Raw genomic sequence first — 15,602 nt, 5'->3', positions numbered from 1 at the left:
AAGACGCTCCGTTCCTGACGCGATCTGCAGTGCTTATGTAAGCCGGCCTCCCGTCGGCGACGTAATTGGGAATAGACTGTGTCCTCGGCGCTCCACCGCTCCCCTTTGTTCATCATCATCATCAGCATCCGCCCTTGTCCCGCCACATTGTTTGCAACGCACTGTCACCTCGTCCTTCTCGTCCTCTGGTGTCTACCTTGAATGCCAGGCATCGCTCGTCTGGGATCGCGCCTCAGTGCGCAATCATTACTTGCTCGAGCCCGTCCTTGCAGCATACAAAGACCTCTGCAGCGTCTACCTACCTCCAGCGGTCTTGCCTCCAGTGTGAGACTACCGAGCAGCCGACTTACTCATTCAAAGGCGCCAACCTCGTACGCCTCGACCGCCCTACCATCACCTTTTAGATCAGCATCATCAGCCATGACCAGCACACAACGGAATACACGGTCGTTGGCCACTGCAGCACCAGGCTCGGCTCAAGGAGGACAGTCACCTCTTGATACCCTTCCTCCAGGCTTCGAGATCAGAGATCATATGCCTTCTGCAAGCTCGTCATCATCCAGCTCTGCTCCGTACGCACTCTTCACGAAGGATTTGGAGAGACCCGATCTAGACGACAGGGAGTATCGCATAATCGCTCTGGCAAATGGCCTTGAGGCCCTCGTCATCCGTGATCCTACCACCGACAAGGCCTCCGCGGCCATGGACGTCCGCGTGGGACAGCTTTCTGACCCAGAGGATTTCCAAGGACTTGCACACTTCTGCGAGCATCTTCTTTTCATGGGTACTGAGAAGTACCCTCGAGAGAACGAATACTCGGAGTACCTCTCGAATCACTCTGGCGCATCTAATGCATACACTGGAATGGAGAATACCAACTACTTCTTCGACGTTGGCCATCAGCACCTTGAAGGTGCTCTCGATCGCTTCTCACAATTCTTTCTCACGCCGCTCTTCGATGCTAGCTGTACAGAGCGGGAGATTCGAGCCGTAGACTCTGAGCACAAGAAGAACCTGCAATCAGATACCTGGCGCGCATTCCAGCTGGACAAGTCTCTCTCGGACCCCCGCCACCCGTACTCCCATTTCGGTACTGGCTCCGCCAAGACGCTGTGGGACCAACCGAGGCAGCGAGGCCAGGATGTCCGCGATGAGCTCCTGAAGTTCCACGATCGCTACTACTCAGCCAACGTCATGAAGCTCGTCATCCTTGGCCGTGACTCGCTCGATCAGTTGACCGATTGGGTGGTCGACAAGTTTTCTGGCGTGCGTAACAAGGGCCTTGCTGCTCCCACTTTCCCTAACTCACCTCTCGGAGAGGAGCAACTGAAGACTCAGGTGTTCTTCCGCTCCGTAAAGGATATCCGACTGCTAGACATTACCTTCCCTATTCCTGACCAGACGCCGCAATTTCGAGCAAAGCCTGGTCAATTCGTCTCGCACTTTGTGGGACATGAAGGCCAAGGTTCCATCTTGAGTCACCTCAAGAAGCGAGGATGGGCCAACCACCTGAGCGCGGGGGCCACGAACGGCGCAGACGGCTTCGAGTTCTTCAAGATTAGCGTCGACCTGACCAAAGAAGGTCTCAAGAACTACGAGAACGTTGTCTTGGCTGTGTTCCGCTACCTAGACTTGCTGAAGCAATCTTCCATCCCTCAGTGGACATACAACGAAGTGTCGAGTCTCTGCGATTTGGCTTTCCGATTTAGCGAGAAGATCCCACCATCCAGCTACGCATCTGGCCTCTCGACTCAGATGCAGAACCCATACCCTCGAGAGTGGGTCTTGTCAGGTCCCTATCTGACCCGCAACTTCGACGTCGATCTGATCAAGAAGACGCTTAGCTACCTCTCCCCCGAGCGATGCCGTGTCACAGTAGCCGCCCAGGAATGTCCTGACGGCACTCAGGCGTGGGACCGCAAGGAGAAATGGTACGGCACTGAATACAAGCTGTCGCCCCTACCTAGCAAGCTACTTGAACAGCCCTCTGGCGCAGAATTCGAAGATCTAGCCTTGCCTGGACCGAACAACTTCATCCCTCAGACTTTCGACCTAGCGGGAGGCTCGAAGCAGGAGCATGAGTCGAAGCGACTAGGCGTGACCAAGCGACCACAGCTGATCAAGCAGACTCCTCTGGGCCGTTTATGGCACAAGAAGGATGATCAATTCTTCCTTCCCAAGGCCAACGTCTTCATGCTGCTTCGCTCACCGCTGATCGACGCAACACCTGCTAACGCAGTCAAGTCGCGTATGTTTGTGGAGCTTCTGAAGGACGCCATGACCGAGTACGCTTACGATGCCGAGCTCGCAGGTCTTGGCTACAACGTTGAGGCTCAAGCAGATGGTTTCGGTATCAGTGTAGATGGCTACAATGACAAGCTGCCTGTTCTTCTCAGCTACGTCTTGAAGGCAGTCAAGAACTTCGAGGTAGACCCGGTGCGTTTTGAGATGATCAAGGATTCGGTCTCGCGACAGTACGAGAACTTCAGACAGGAGGCACCGTATCAGCACGCAAACTATTACACCTCCTATCTCACAGTTGAGAGGATGTGGACTCCGACAGAGAAGCTTGTAGAGCTCAAGGAGATGACCTCGGCAGACGTCCAGAGGTTCATTCCTGACTTGCTGGCCCGCCTTCACGTCGAGATGCTAGCGCACGGAAATCTCACTGAGTCCCAAGCAGGCTCACTCATGGACCTTGCCGAGTCCACCTTGGCCGCCAAGCCTCTTTCGCCCACAGAGCTGATCTCGCCACGCTCATTGATTCTGCCGACGCCGTCCGACAGCCGCTGGAGGAGACAAGTCAGCAACAAGGACAATGTCAACTCCAGCATTGAGCTCTACTGCCAAGTCGGTGACCCTCTCGATGTTGAGAAGAGAGCCACGCTCGGTCTCATGAGCCAGATCGCTTCGGAGCCCGTCTTTGATCAGCTGAGGACAAAGGAGCAGCTCGGCTATCTCGTCTTCTCGTCGGTGAGGAGGACGATCGGTTCAATGGGGTACCGGATCATTATCCAGTCGGAGCGTGATGCCGATTTCCTCGAATCCCGCATCGAGGCCTTCTTCGAGCAGTTCAAGAAGCTCCTAGAGGAAATGTCCCCTGCAGAATTCGAGAAGCAGAAGGCGAGTCTCATCGCCAAGAAGCTCGAGGTGGTCAAGAACCTTGGCGAGGAGTCCACTCGCTTCTGGTTCCACATCCACTCTGGCTACTACGATTTCCTGGCTCGTGAGCGAGACGTGGAAGCGCTGAAGAAGGTCTCAAAGTCGGATGTGCTGGAGCTCTTCATGCAGTACATCCATCCTTCGAGCCCTACTCGGGCTAAGCTGTCAGTGCATGTGCAGAGCCAGGTCAAGGCCAAGATGTTCTCAACGCAGGCAGCGGAGGCGCTTAAGGCCCAGCTCTCGGCCGGTGGAGAGGGAACTCCACAGCCTCCTGCCGAGGCCTGGGAGATGCTCCTCAAGGGCGAGACGTCTGTGGACAGCGTAAAGGAGTTCGTCAAGAGCACCCTCGCCACCGCCGGTGCTCCCGAGCCAATGGTCGCGCAAGTCCTCGGCGCCGTCGAGGCCCTCGCCGAGCAGTTCCCTGCTCCAGTCGTGGAGGGTTCGGAAGTCGAGAAGAGCGCAACATCGAGCACGAGCGCAGATGTGTCCAAGACGGTCGAGGTGCACGACCCGGCAGTGTTCAAGGCCGGTCTGGTGCCGTCGAAGGCATCGCAGCCTATCAGGTCGTGGGAGGAGTACATGGCCGAGCCTGAGAGGAAGGATCTGGAGGCAGAAGCTGCTGAGATTAAGGCGCAGACTAGCCATCTTTGAATCTAGACTTGCTAGATGTGTTCAGAGGTGGCAGAGAAGGGAGGAATCAGAATCTTTTGTAATTGCTTCCAGCTTCAGCTACGCTTTCACTGTCTCATTAGCACCACTAATACAACATGCGTTGTCTCAATTTCTCAACACGTCTAGTGTCATTGCCTGTCATCTCTTCGCCATCTTCACTCCTCCACAGCAATCTCATCGAGATAACTCTTCAGCCTCTTCCCCTCCGCCACGCCATTCGTCCCATCCATCCGCAATTTCAATTTTCCGCTAAGCTCATCGAAGTACTCCCTCCCTAAACGGTCCACCTCACCCACCAGCTCCTCGTACAATGCCAAACTAGTGGTGGGGTGCGCCACCAGCCGAATGTAGTACCCGACGTCTGCGTGAGGGTATGCAAGCGGGGCCTTGTCCACTGTGAAACGGCCGAGGGCACGCAATTTGGCGTGCAGGGCGTGGGTACTGTGTGAGAGGAGGGAGTAGGAGCGCGAGGGGACGCCTGCACGGCCGTTCGGCTCAGCATCTTCGTCGGGAAGTACGAGCTTGAAGAGCTCTGCAATGCCCCTCGGCAAGCGTGGTCTAAAGCAGACCTGCAAGAAGAGTCCACCCGTCTGCACACCCGCAAGGGTCGCCTCTGCCACTTCTAGTGTCGCAGCATACCTCTCCTCCACCAACCGGACAAGGCTGTACGCATACCCCACACCGCGCTCTACGTGCGCTGCGAATCCCAAGGTGGAGACGCGCAGCCACTCGACGTAGAACTTGAAGGCATCAGGACGTCGACCACACCCCATTGTTTTCGCTCCTGGATTGCGGCGGAGGAATTCACGCTTCTCTTCATCTGAAGTGGAGGAGGTGGAGGCACCATGGAAGAGGTACTTTGCGCCCGTAACGTTGACGGTCAAGTCTGAAGCGCGTCGGAAGAGGGCAAAGGAGCATTGTTGCGTGATATTGAGGACTTTGTGTGGATTGATTGTAAGAGAGTCGGCGGAGCAGACACCGTCCATTAGTTTGCGTAGGGAGGAGGAGAAGAGGACAGGTCCGCCCCAGGAGGCGTCTATGTGGATCCAAATCTTAGTAGGAGTGGGGAGTTGAGGGCTGGACCGATCGCCGTTGCTGCTGCCGTTGCTGCTGCTGTTCTTGCTCTCTCTCCTCGCCTCCCACTTGCGGATCACCTCGGTCGCCCCCTGGATATCGTCAAAAGCGCCCAATATCGTGGTGCCGGCCGTGAGGTTGATGTAGAAAGGGAACCCAGTCCTGCTGGAATCTGTCTCTTCACTATCCTCAAACCCAGCCAAGACCTCGTCCAGATGTGCGAGGTTGATACGGCCATTTGCGTCGCACTTGACCTTTTGCACAGACTCGAGACCCATGCCACATGCGAGTGCCGCCTTCTCGATCGAGTAGTGTGACTGCTCACTAGTGAGAATGATTGGCCTGCTGGCCTTGAGACTTCGACCAGTGGACATCAAGTGCTCAGTCACGCCAAAGAGGCCTTGCCTTTTGAAAGAGGGGAACGCGTTGCCCAAAGCAGTCTGCACAGCCAGGACATTAGACGAGGACCCACCTGGCATGGTGAGTCCGTCGACTTTATCGACATCCCACCCAATCAGCCGCGCCAGCCCTTCAACAGCCTTTTCCTCTGCGAGACAGAGGGCGGGGGAGGCAGAGCTGACTACGCCCGAGGCGTTCATTGCTCCGAGCATCAACTCGAGGGCAGGAGAAAGGGTGGTGGGCATAGTGTAGAGCTTGTCTAGGAAGCGGTGTGTCCAGGGATTGACGCTGTCCTCCAGCGTTTGCTCGAGGAAGGCAAAGATGGCCTCCTCTGACATGGGCACCTGGGAGAGCTGTACGTCACCACCCACATTCTGTCCATTGCTGCTGCTGCTGCTGCTGCTGTGCTTTTCTCTAGAGTTCCGTAGATGCGTGCTGTTCTCCCACTTGCATGCCGGGACTGCTCGGTCCTTTTCTCCCTTTTCGATCCAGTTTGTGAGTAGGTCGAGTGCTTTGAGAGTGTACCGTTGGACTTCTTGTGCGGAGTCGGCGGGGCTTGCAGGGTCGGCAGCAAGCGCAGATGCGGGAAGCGGTGCTTTCTGGCTCTGAGCTGCCAGTACCTCGTTACCACCATTGCAGGCCGGCATCTTGACGAATGCTCCTCCCTTGCTCAGCAGCTTGACCTGGCTCTACTTGTATCTACTTTGCTTTCTTGTGTCGTCTATTATACTGCAAGGCCATGACTCGTTTTTGCAAATGGCCTTGGCAGCGCGGCGCCATGGTTGCTGTCACAAAAGCGGAACGGGAGATCACGACAGCGGGTAGACTAGGCGGGGAGGGCGCTGACACTGGCCTAGTGCCTGAAGGCGGATGCAGAGTGAGCTTGGGCCACACGGCGGTCAGACCAGGGCTGGAAATTTTCATTGGCGGGGCACAGACGCAGCGCCCTGGCCACCCGCCATTTCCACCCCTCTGCGCCCGAACCACCCACGGCCACCACCGCGACGCCAGTGAAGCTCATTCTTCCCATCCGGTACCATCGCACCCACCGCCGTAGTCACTCCTACCTACTCTTCTCAATCTCCTCTCCCGCAACACCTCCTACCCACACTCGCACTCTCCAAGAGACACAGGCTGGGCTCCTGTCGCGCCTCCCACGCCGACCCTCGTCAGCACATCCGCCCGGGCCTCTCCCTGGCGCCCCATCTCCCTGCCTCTCCTCCTCCCTTTCTCATCAACGACCACAATTCTACCCACGCCGACCCACTGGTCCGCCACTGCCTTCACGATACTCAACACCATCCTTCCACCCTCACTCACGCTCCTCAAGACCAGCCACGCTCCTCTGCACCCGTCATCGCCGACGCACAGCGACACACAGACGCCTTTGCTTAAGAAATCTGCCCTGTGCGAGACCAGGCGTGCACCAGCCATCCGCCCACCCGTATCCGCGTTTTTCCTCGACGGCACCATTCGCAACACAGCACCAGCAACTTCGTACAAGGCAACAGTAGGCTGCTGACAATTGCACTTCACAACATCGATCCCTTTGCAACGCATCGACACTCCCACCGCCCAGGCGCTTGGGACAACGGTATGAGCTCAAGTCGCGTACCATCCACCATCTCCGCCCCATCCGTATCATCGCCCCGGTTGGGCTCTTCCGCCAACTTTGCCAATCCATCCCCCGTCGGATCACCACGACACGGTCTGGCATTACCAGGACACATGACTCCCTATCGCGACTCTGCTGCTCGCCTCGCCATGGGTGGTACTTCGCGATCTAGCGCGCTTGCACGGGACGCCGCGTCCAGTGGTACCACGGGATTCTCGACTTCGGCCTCGCGCCCCTCTTCGCCTCAACGTGGTGGTGCAGGGGATGGCCTCGAAGAATCGAGAGGTCGCAAAGCCAGTCCCGGTGACCATCACTATCACTCCGGCGTCGATGTGCCAACGACTGAGCAGGAAGCGGATGCTGCCAGAGGTGAGTAGCCCCTCGGGAACAGTAGGGAGAAGGTGACGCGGACTGATTCATCTCCTCTTCTTTGACACAACCCTGGCCCAATGGTTCACCCCACAGCCTTTTTGCCTGACCTCGCACGCGTAGCTACCGATGAAGCTCAGCGTAATAGCTCCCCTTCTCGCGTTTCCAGCCCTCGTCGAGATCTCCTAGGTCGCAACTCGCCTGCAGCTACCTCTCTGCGGCCCGGACTCTTCGGAGGAAGAGACAGTCCTACGTGGTTCCAAGAGGCCCGGTCATCACCATTTGCCTCTAGCGCTGCCCGCGATGTGCGAGATGACGACGAAGGTGCTGATACCGCTGCAGGCGCTGATGGTGATGACGATCACTCCGACGCGGGCTCGACATCCGGTAAGCCAAGGGATACTGCCGGTCGTCTGCGACACGGTCAGAAGCAGTTGCACGAGCCCGAGAGATTCTCCTCGCCCGCAAGCTTCTTCGCGCACCACGGCTTTGGCTTCCAAGGAGGCCCCTCAACCGGAGCGCTGGCCTCGACCTCGACCTCCACCGCGCCTTCTACCAACACTGCTCCCATGTCATCCGCGAGGACAGGAGCTGGAGCATCACCTTCGTCGTCTTCGGCAGGCGCCTTCCACACCGGCTCCTATCATCCGTACTCGAATATCCAGCCATCGAACACGCCCTTCTATAGTGGTGCTCGACCCCCGCGTCCTGATGATGATGCAAGTAAAATTGGCACTGGCCCATCGGCATCAGCCAACCATGCCTACTATCCTCCAGGTGCTCAAATGGCTCGCCCTGTCGGTGGTCACATGTGGCCCCCAGGCTACTTTATGCCTCCTGGTGTTTCTCGAGGCATGCCTGGTTACCCCGGTCTAGAGGGTGGATACGCGCAGATGTATATGCCACCTCATGGAGTCTATCCTCCATTCGATCCGAGTCAGTCGTACCCTCCTTACCCTTATGGCACTGCTGCCATGGCTGCTCCTGTCCCTTACGGCGCGCCTGCTCATCAGCATCCGATGGGTCATCCACACCACGCGATCCCTCACAGTGAGCCTCAGGTCAAGGACGAGGATGTCGATGAGCCTGCGACCTCTAAGAAGAGCAAGAGTAAGCGACAGAGTGATGTCAACTCCAAGCGCGCAGACAATGACGGAGCTGGAGCTTCCTCGTCCTCAGGTCGCCGCAACAAGCGCAAGTCTCCACCTGAGTACATTGATGGCGAGACTGAACACGATGCAGGAGGGCCCAAGCTTCACAAATGCGAATCTTGCGAAAAGACCTTCTCACGACGATCAGATCTTGCACGACACAACCGTATCCACACTGGAGAACGCCCTTATCCCTGTCTTCACCCAGGCTGTGGCAAGAGCTTCTTACAGAGGTCTGCTCTGACCGTGCATTCCCGTGTGCACAGTGGAGAGAGGCCCCATGAGTGTGAACACGCTGGCTGTGGGAAGAAGTTCTCCGATTCCTCCTCGCTGGCCCGCCATCGAAGGACTCACTCTGGCAAGAGGCCGTACGTCTGCGAGTACCAAGGATGTGGTAAGCAGTTCACCCGCCGGACTACTCTGAACCGTCACGCTCGCTGCCACGATCCCGGGTTCATCAAGCCCCCACCTGGGAAGAGGGGACGACCACGCAGGAAGCCAACTGATGCTTCTGGCGGCGCAAGCGACGAAGATGACGAGGACTACGAAAGCTCTCAAGTGGGGTCGGACGCAGAGTTCGACGAAGGCTCTGACGAAGTTGGGCGCTCAAGTCGCTCTCGTCACGTGGGCTCACCTTCTGGCGACTCTGCCGAAAAGCGACGACGCCGGGCGTCTACCAGTGCTCAGCGAGCTGCTGAAGCATTGGCAGTCTTTGCGCACGGCGACAGTGGTAGCGGCAGCGACGTCAGCGGTAGTGGTGCCGCGCCTGGTGTAGGAGAAGCTGCTCCCTCTGAGCCCGTAGCACCTCCTGCTCCTCCAGCCATCGATCCAGCCCTTGGTGGTGGGCCCTCCTCCGCTCCTACTAACGATGTACCAGCTACTGCAGCAGCACAGCCGCAGGCATCGGCCAAAGTCGCGCCTCCTGCAGCTAACTCCAGCTCTGACGGTGAAGCTGAAGATGCCATTGCAGTCCTGGGCATGCTCAACGTCCCCCGTGAAGACTCGCACGCACAGAATGCAAGCAGTGCAGGGTCAGCTCCAGCACCGCCAGGTGGGAGCGGCAATCATCTGAGTGACCTGAGCGATGCAGCTGCTCTGGCGCAAATCCGAGAAGACTGGCCCCCTACACTCCCCTCATCCCCCAGCACTCTCAAAGTTAAACTTACCGCCGATGAAGGCTCTGCTATCGGCGAAGGGAGCAAGACTTCACTGTCACAAGTACAGGCTGCCCCTACGGCAGCAGCAAGCAACCCTCTTGTCCTTCCAGGTCCAGGTGGAGCAGCCTCGTTCCTATCGGCCAGAGGGAGAGCAAGAGGCTCCCCTGCTCTTACGAACGCCAAGGGAAGCGACTCGAGGGCGGGCTCGCTGAGCAGGTCGCGAGGCGCCACCCCCACTGGTGCGAAGGCGGTGGGCAAGAAGTAATGGAGCGGCGCAAGCGAAAGGAGGAGGAGGAGGAGGCAAGCCCACAGGCCCACCTCGACAAAAGTGCATCTTTGTTTCCCGAGTTCTCGATACCCATTCGGCCGATATTCTATATCCTCTTGCACCCTTCTTCCCCTGTTTCTTTTTTTTCTCTCCCACCTCTCCCCTTGTGTCTATCCTTGTTGTACGCTTTGAGACGACTCTTTGAGAATCATGGAATACTTTACACCCTCTTGCTAATGCTCTGAGTACCTTGGCTTGCCTCGAAACTCACACCGATTCCAGCGGATCGGATCTGATCGGATCGGAAGACCGGCGCGTTTCGCACTTCCGTGCCTCTCTGCACGGATCACCATCAAGCGCACGTTCCAAGGTGGGGAAGGCATCGTGCTCTCCACTCCTCTGCACACAACACCCTCCTCCCCCACCCTCTTCTTTAGCTTCAGAGCCTCAGCACCTTCTTCCTTGGATGTGACTGGGCATGCACAGAGAGGTATGGAGGAATCAGGGGCTAGTACTCAGCTCAGGGGGAGCGGGACAGGGACAGGGACAGGAATAGAGCAGTCTGTCATCGGGCCAAGACGCTTTCGTCCGGATCTCTCCTGGCCGGGCAATAAGGCGGAAGATGTCCTGAGACGGGCATGTAGGACAGGAATTGGATGTCAACACGGCTTTCTTTCTCCTCGATGTATATAAGTACACAGACCTCCCTTCCTGTCCTTGGATTTTCCTGCTTCCTAGACAAGCACGATTAGACGACCCACTAGACACATAGATAGAACGATAGACCTCTCTACAATGGCTCCGATCGCTTCCTCAAGTCACTCCAATCTCGTTGGTCTCTCTCAGGGTCTCTCCCTCTCCGATTCAGCCCCTCAAATCAACGACAGCCCCTCTTTCCATCCCCCGGTCCGCTCCATCTGCTGCATTGGCGCAGGCTACGTTGGTGGTCCCACTTGCACCCTCCTGGCCGCCCGCTGCCCACACATCCAAGTAACCATTGTCGATGTCAACCCTTCCAGAATCGCGGCCTGGAACTCCCCTCCTGACCCTCTCACAGGCGAACTGACGGGTTTGCCTGTGTTTGAGCCTGGATTGGGAGAGGTGGTCAAGGCTTGTAGGGGCAGAAATCTGTGGTTCAGCACGGAGATTGATGAGGCTATCAGAGCGGCCGACTTGATCTTTGTTAGTGTCAATACGCCGACCAAGAAGAGCGGGATTGGTGCGGGGTACGCTGCTGATCTACAGTGAGTGACAAGGTCGTGAGGAGCTTGAGTAGTGCCGGACTGCCTGCTTACAGGGCTTTGCATGCTCCTTCCACGTCTTTAGCTACGTCGAGTCATCCACGCGTCGAATCGCGAGTGTTGCCACCTCATCCAAGATAATCGTTGAAAAATCAACCGTGCCCTGTCGTACCGCTTCTTCCATGCGTACCATCCTCGAAGCCAACTCCCGCCCGGGAATTCACTTCGACATTCTCTCCAACCCCGAATTCCTCGCAGAGGGAACAGCCATGCGCGACTTGCAGAACCCAGACCGGGTATTGATCGGATGTCTGGATACGCCTTCGGGAAGGGAAGCAGCAGATCGGCTTGGTGAAGTGTACGAGAATTGGGTCGCTCCAGAGAGGATCTACACTACTGGTCTTTGGTCCTCGGAGCTGAGCAAGCTGGCCGCAAATGCACTCCTCGCGCAGCGCATCTCGAGCATCAACTCGCTCGCCGCCATCTGCGAAAGCACCGGCGCGAACATTGGTGAAGTTGCTCATGCTTGTGGGCTGGACAAGCGCATTGGACCGAATTTCCTTCGAGCCACATGCGGGTTTGGTGGGTCGTGCTTCTCAAAGGACTTGCTCAATCTGGTCTATCTGAGCGAGTCGTTGGGTCTGCACCCGGTAGCTGAATACTGGCGCGGAGTGCTAGCGATGAACGACTGGTCCAAAGCTCGCTTCGCGCAAAAGGTCGTCTCGACGATGTTCAACACCATCACCTCAAAGCGCGTCGCTGTGCTAGGCTTCGCCTTCAAGAAAGACACGGGCGACACGCGCGAGTCACCCGCCATTACGCTCTGCCGCACTTTCCTCGAGGATAATGCCCTGCTGAGCATCTACGACCCGAAAGTCCCGCACGAGCAGATCTGGCGGGATCTAGTCAACGACCCTTCGCGTCCATCGCCCTCGCCCTACCCTGGCTCAGGGGGAGTCCTCCTCGACTCCTCCCTGGACGCATCCATCGCCTCGCTCAAATCCTCCAGCCGAGTGACCTTAGCCAGCTCAGCACTCGAGGCCTGCCGCGACGCAGAGGCAGTCGTCATCACTACACCCTGGGACCAGTTCCGTACCCTTGACTGGCAAGCCGTGTTCAGTCAGATGCAGAAGCCGGCATTTGTGTTTGATGGACATAGTGGATTTCTGGACGTGGCGAGGCTGGAGAAGATTGGGTTCAAGGTGCAGGCGGTTGGGAGGGGACCAGAGAAGATGGACGCTTGGCTGTGAGAGATTGCCGCTAGTTCGCTCTTCGCTCTCCCTTTGCTGGGAGCACTTGATTTCACCAAACACTACGCGAATCCTACCATACCCGGAAGCCACTTGCGCCCTCCCTTCTTCTTGCGAGCAAACAAATGTTGTGACAGCAAACCACTTTTGCGACAAGTCCCAGGCGTTGCTGCGAACACTGCGAATTCTGGTCTTGAGAGCAATGCATACTTTGTCAAACGAACCTCGGCAATGACATCCATGCCACCGCCATCGTCTTTGGCATGCACAGGAGACGTCAAATGACAAAGGCAGTTTCGCGAGAGCAATTTGTATGCGGACACCGAGCTGCTCAGACTTCTTGCGAAGCGGAAGGCTGTGCTTGTGGGAGCTGTGGAGTGGCTGACGACGTCCGCAGAAGTGTTTGCCGATTGCTCTCCTAGAGGCGACTGGCAAACGAACTCTCCTTTGCTCAGCATACAGCTGTGAGACTGCGTTGAATGCTTGGCGGAGGCCGACGAGGCCTTTGCTCTCTGCCTACCTGTCTCGGCCTATCGCCTTTGCGTGTAGACATCTGGCCTCGAGGAGACTTATATAAAGCAGACTCTTTCGCCCCTTCCTCATCCCTTTTCTTTTCCTCAGCAGCGCTCACAAATACCAAACCTCCACAAGCACAAGCCCTCGAGATTCCAGGAGAAGCTCGACTAGCATTTCAACAGCACGGCCTCAACTTCGAACATCAACACCGGCTCTTACCCCGCTAACTACCAGCACACAACCCCAACTCCAATCCCAACCTCTACCAACAATGAAGTCTCAATTCCTCGGCCTCCTCCTCGCTTTCCTCCTCGCCGCCGCCGCCTCTCCAAGCGTCTCCGCCGCCCCCGTCGGTCTCACCGAGTCCGACCTTGCGCAGCTTGCGCAGTACGCCCAGCAGCTGGCACCGCGAGACTTGGCCGATGCAGTCGATGTCGATGCTCGCGCTAGTGGTGGAAGGGCAATGAACAAGGAGCAGTGGGCGCACTACAAAGGTGCTATGCTTGAGAAGCTGGACGCTCATCCCAACCATCACCACAAGCGGGAGGTTGAGGAAGCTGCTTTCGAAGACGAGCGAGACCTCGAGGACTTTGAGGAGCGAGACCTTCCAGACTTCGACGAGCGCGATCTCGAAGACCTTGCCAACTTGATCAACGCCCGAGCCAGCGGCGGTCGAGCTATGAACAAGGAACAATGGGCGCACTACAAGGATGCCATGCTCGAGAAGCTCAACGCTCATCCCAATCACAAGCGAGAGGTAGAGGACGCCGACTTTGAGGAGCGCGACCTTCCAGACTTCGACGAGCGCGACCTTGAGGACTTCGATGAGCGGGACCTCGAAGACCTCGTCAACTTGGTCAACGCTCGAGCTAGTGGCGGCAGGGCCATGAACAAGGAGCAGTGGGCTCACTACAAGGGCGCCATGCTCGAGAAGCTTGATGCTCACCCCAACCACAGGCGAGACTTTGACGAAGACGCATTCGAGGAGCGAGAGTTCGACGATGCCGATGTCGATGCTCGTGCCAGTGGCGGCCGGGCTATGAACAAAGAGCAATGGGCTCACTACAAGGATGCTATGCTTGAGAAGCTCAACGCCCACCCCAACCACAGGCGTGACGTCGAGGACGCCGACTTCGAGGAGCGAGACTTTGAGGACTTTGACGAGCGAGACTTCGAGGACCTCGTTGATGCCCGAGCCAGTGACGGTAGGGCCATGAACAAGGCACAATGGGCGCATTACAAGGACGCCATGCTGAACAAGCTGGACGCTCACCCTAACCACAGGCGAGACTTCGAGGAGGCAGGAGACTTTGAGGAGCGAGACTTCCCGGATGCCGACGTTGACGAGCGCGATCTGGCTGATGATGATGTTGATGAGCGTGACTTTGTTGACTTCGAGGTCGAGGCTTAAGAGCACATTCTTTTACCCTGGGCAAATCATTTCCCTCCAATCTCATATGTTTCTCAACATCGGCGTTTCCAGTGTGCAATTCTTCGGTTTCCCTTCGTACCGAGTGAGTAAGCTTTCTTTCCTGTATTTGCCTAATGAGACGAGAGTGTTTTGACAGTCATTGTGTTCTTTGGCACTGACGCGATAATCTGGTGTCGCGCTGCATAGGGCATTGAAAGGACCTTAGGATGTGCTGGACACGTCCGTCAGTCTCTTCGGCAGAGTGGGGATTTGTTGCTGCCACAATTGTTGATTTGCGATGCCATTGACAATCAGATCCCCACAGTCTGTCGGTATTGTGCTCACCCCATAGCACAAAGTACCCCTGCCTTTTGTGCTGTCGCTTGAGAGCAACGCCTGGCTCCAGAGCAAAGCGAAACAGCTGATCTATGTGAGTCGATCTCGGCCTTTACTTGCCGGATGTTTGCCTTGTTGACCCGTGGTGTCATCCTGGAGAGAGAGACGGTGGAGTTGCCCGCTCACATCAGTGAATTGAAACCGCCGAAAGAGACGAGGCAAAGCAACGTGTTGATCACAAGGCAAGGTGGTACAGTATAGGCAGGCCAGATTGAAAGCAGCAAAGACCTGTCGCACGCTTTCCACAATGTTGCGCACCATCGAGCTTTGCTCATTTCTGTACCGGCCTCCGGCCAAAACTTGCCGAGTTGAAGGTTGCTACACTGACGGCCTGCATTTGATTCGGCAAGGAAACTTCATCTCACGACGTCAAGCAGTGTATAAAGGTGCGTCTTCCCAGCTTGCATCGCAATTCTTTCCCCCAGCAGTGCTCACCAATCTCATTCGTCGACGTACACGAGACTCCATCCCCCAACTCAAGCACCTGACTCTCCTGGCGAAACTCAGCATCACCGTCTTACTGCAATACTGCCCGCGTCATACTCCTCGTCCCTTCAAGCCTCGCAACGGAGCACTTCCAACAACATGAAGTGCAGCTACCTCTTACTTTCCGCCGCATTGGTCTCTGCAGTCCTAGCTACGCCCGTAACGCCGGCCGGCCACATCCGAGCCAACAAGGACGAAGGTGATTCTCCACCGTTGCAAGACCCCGAATCTCAGCTCCAGGCAGTCGCTCGTTCCAGTGATGACTTGCAGCCCCGTTTGGCTTGGCTTCCCCTGATTCCCGGCGTCTTTGCCGCGCACAACATCGCGGAGCAGAGAAAGGTATTGATCGAATCGGTAAAACGGACGCTAAAGAAGTGGTAAAGATGGATTGAATGAAGTAGTAGAAGAGAGTAGGAACACACAGTATGGAAGTTG

General features: G+C 56.8%; 5 protein-coding genes across 5 annotated transcripts; 4 read left to right on the top strand and 1 right to left on the bottom strand.

Moving 5' to 3' along the window:
• The first annotated feature begins 103 nt into the window (after positions 1-103).
• Positions 104-4,133, top strand: BCV69DRAFT_280939 (hypothetical protein). Its single transcript, XM_025491793.1, has one exon. The coding sequence runs from the start codon at positions 202-204 to the stop codon at positions 3,811-3,813; it is 3,612 nt and encodes a 1,203-aa protein (XP_025350491.1). The 5' UTR covers positions 104-201; the 3' UTR covers positions 3,814-4,133.
• BCV69DRAFT_280938 (PLP-dependent transferase) lies at positions 3,844-6,083 on the bottom strand. Its single transcript, XM_025491792.1, has one exon. It carries the CDS (start codon positions 5,952-5,954, stop codon positions 3,990-3,992), a length of 1,965 nt encoding a protein of 654 aa, XP_025350490.1. The 5' UTR covers positions 5,955-6,083; the 3' UTR covers positions 3,844-3,989.
• Positions 6,084-8,556: 2,473 nt separating this feature from the next.
• Positions 8,557-8,847, top strand: BCV69DRAFT_237398 (hypothetical protein; the record flags this gene model as incomplete). Its single annotated transcript, XM_025489941.1, has 1 exon — positions 8,557-8,847. A coding segment is annotated over one exon (291 nt), but the record flags the coding sequence as incomplete, so codon positions are not given.
• Positions 8,848-10,501: 1,654 nt separating this feature from the next.
• BCV69DRAFT_115941 (putative UDP-glucose 6-dehydrogenase) lies at positions 10,502-12,389 on the top strand. The gene is made up of 2 exons (XM_025489123.1): positions 10,502-11,111; positions 11,194-12,389. Exons 1-2 carry the CDS (start codon positions 10,663-10,665, stop codon positions 12,356-12,358), a joined length of 1,614 nt encoding a protein of 537 aa, XP_025350488.1. The 5' UTR covers positions 10,502-10,662; the 3' UTR covers positions 12,359-12,389.
• A 592-nt stretch (positions 12,390-12,981) lies between these two features.
• BCV69DRAFT_115928 (hypothetical protein) lies at positions 12,982-14,666 on the top strand. The gene is made up of 3 exons (XM_025489122.1): positions 12,982-14,388; positions 14,493-14,529; positions 14,611-14,666. Exon 1 carries the CDS (start codon positions 13,146-13,148, stop codon positions 14,283-14,285), a length of 1,140 nt encoding a protein of 379 aa, XP_025350487.1. The 5' UTR covers positions 12,982-13,145; the 3' UTR covers positions 14,286-14,388; positions 14,493-14,529; positions 14,611-14,666.
• The last annotated feature ends 936 nt before the right edge of the window (positions 14,667-15,602 follow it).

This window comes from Pseudomicrostroma glucosiphilum (genome assembly GCF_003144135.1).
Source record: "Pseudomicrostroma glucosiphilum strain MCA 4718 unplaced genomic scaffold BCV69scaffold_2, whole genome shotgun sequence".
Classification (NCBI taxonomy): domain Eukaryota; kingdom Fungi; phylum Basidiomycota; class Exobasidiomycetes; order Microstromatales; family Microstromataceae; genus Microstroma; species Microstroma glucosiphilum.
The sequence above is the reverse complement of the archived record's forward strand: the minus strand, read 5'-3'. Positions and strand labels throughout refer to the sequence as shown.

Excerpts from the sequence above, each read along its gene's own strand:
- BCV69DRAFT_280938 (XM_025491792.1), bottom strand. The coding sequence starts at position 5,954 with ATGCCGGCCTGCAATGGTGGTAACGAGGTACTGGCAGCTCAGAGCCAG.
- BCV69DRAFT_115941 (XM_025489123.1), top strand. The coding sequence starts at position 10,663 with ATGGCTCCGATCGCTTCCTCAAGTCACTCCAATCTCGTTGGTCTCTCT. Across the intron at positions 11,112-11,193 it reads GGGTACGCTGCTGATCTACA|CTACGTCGAGTCATCCACGC; the intron begins GTGAGTGACAAG and ends CCACGTCTTTAG.
- BCV69DRAFT_280939 (XM_025491793.1), top strand. The coding sequence starts at position 202 with ATGCCAGGCATCGCTCGTCTGGGATCGCGCCTCAGTGCGCAATCATTA.
- BCV69DRAFT_115928 (XM_025489122.1), top strand. The coding sequence starts at position 13,146 with ATGAAGTCTCAATTCCTCGGCCTCCTCCTCGCTTTCCTCCTCGCCGCC.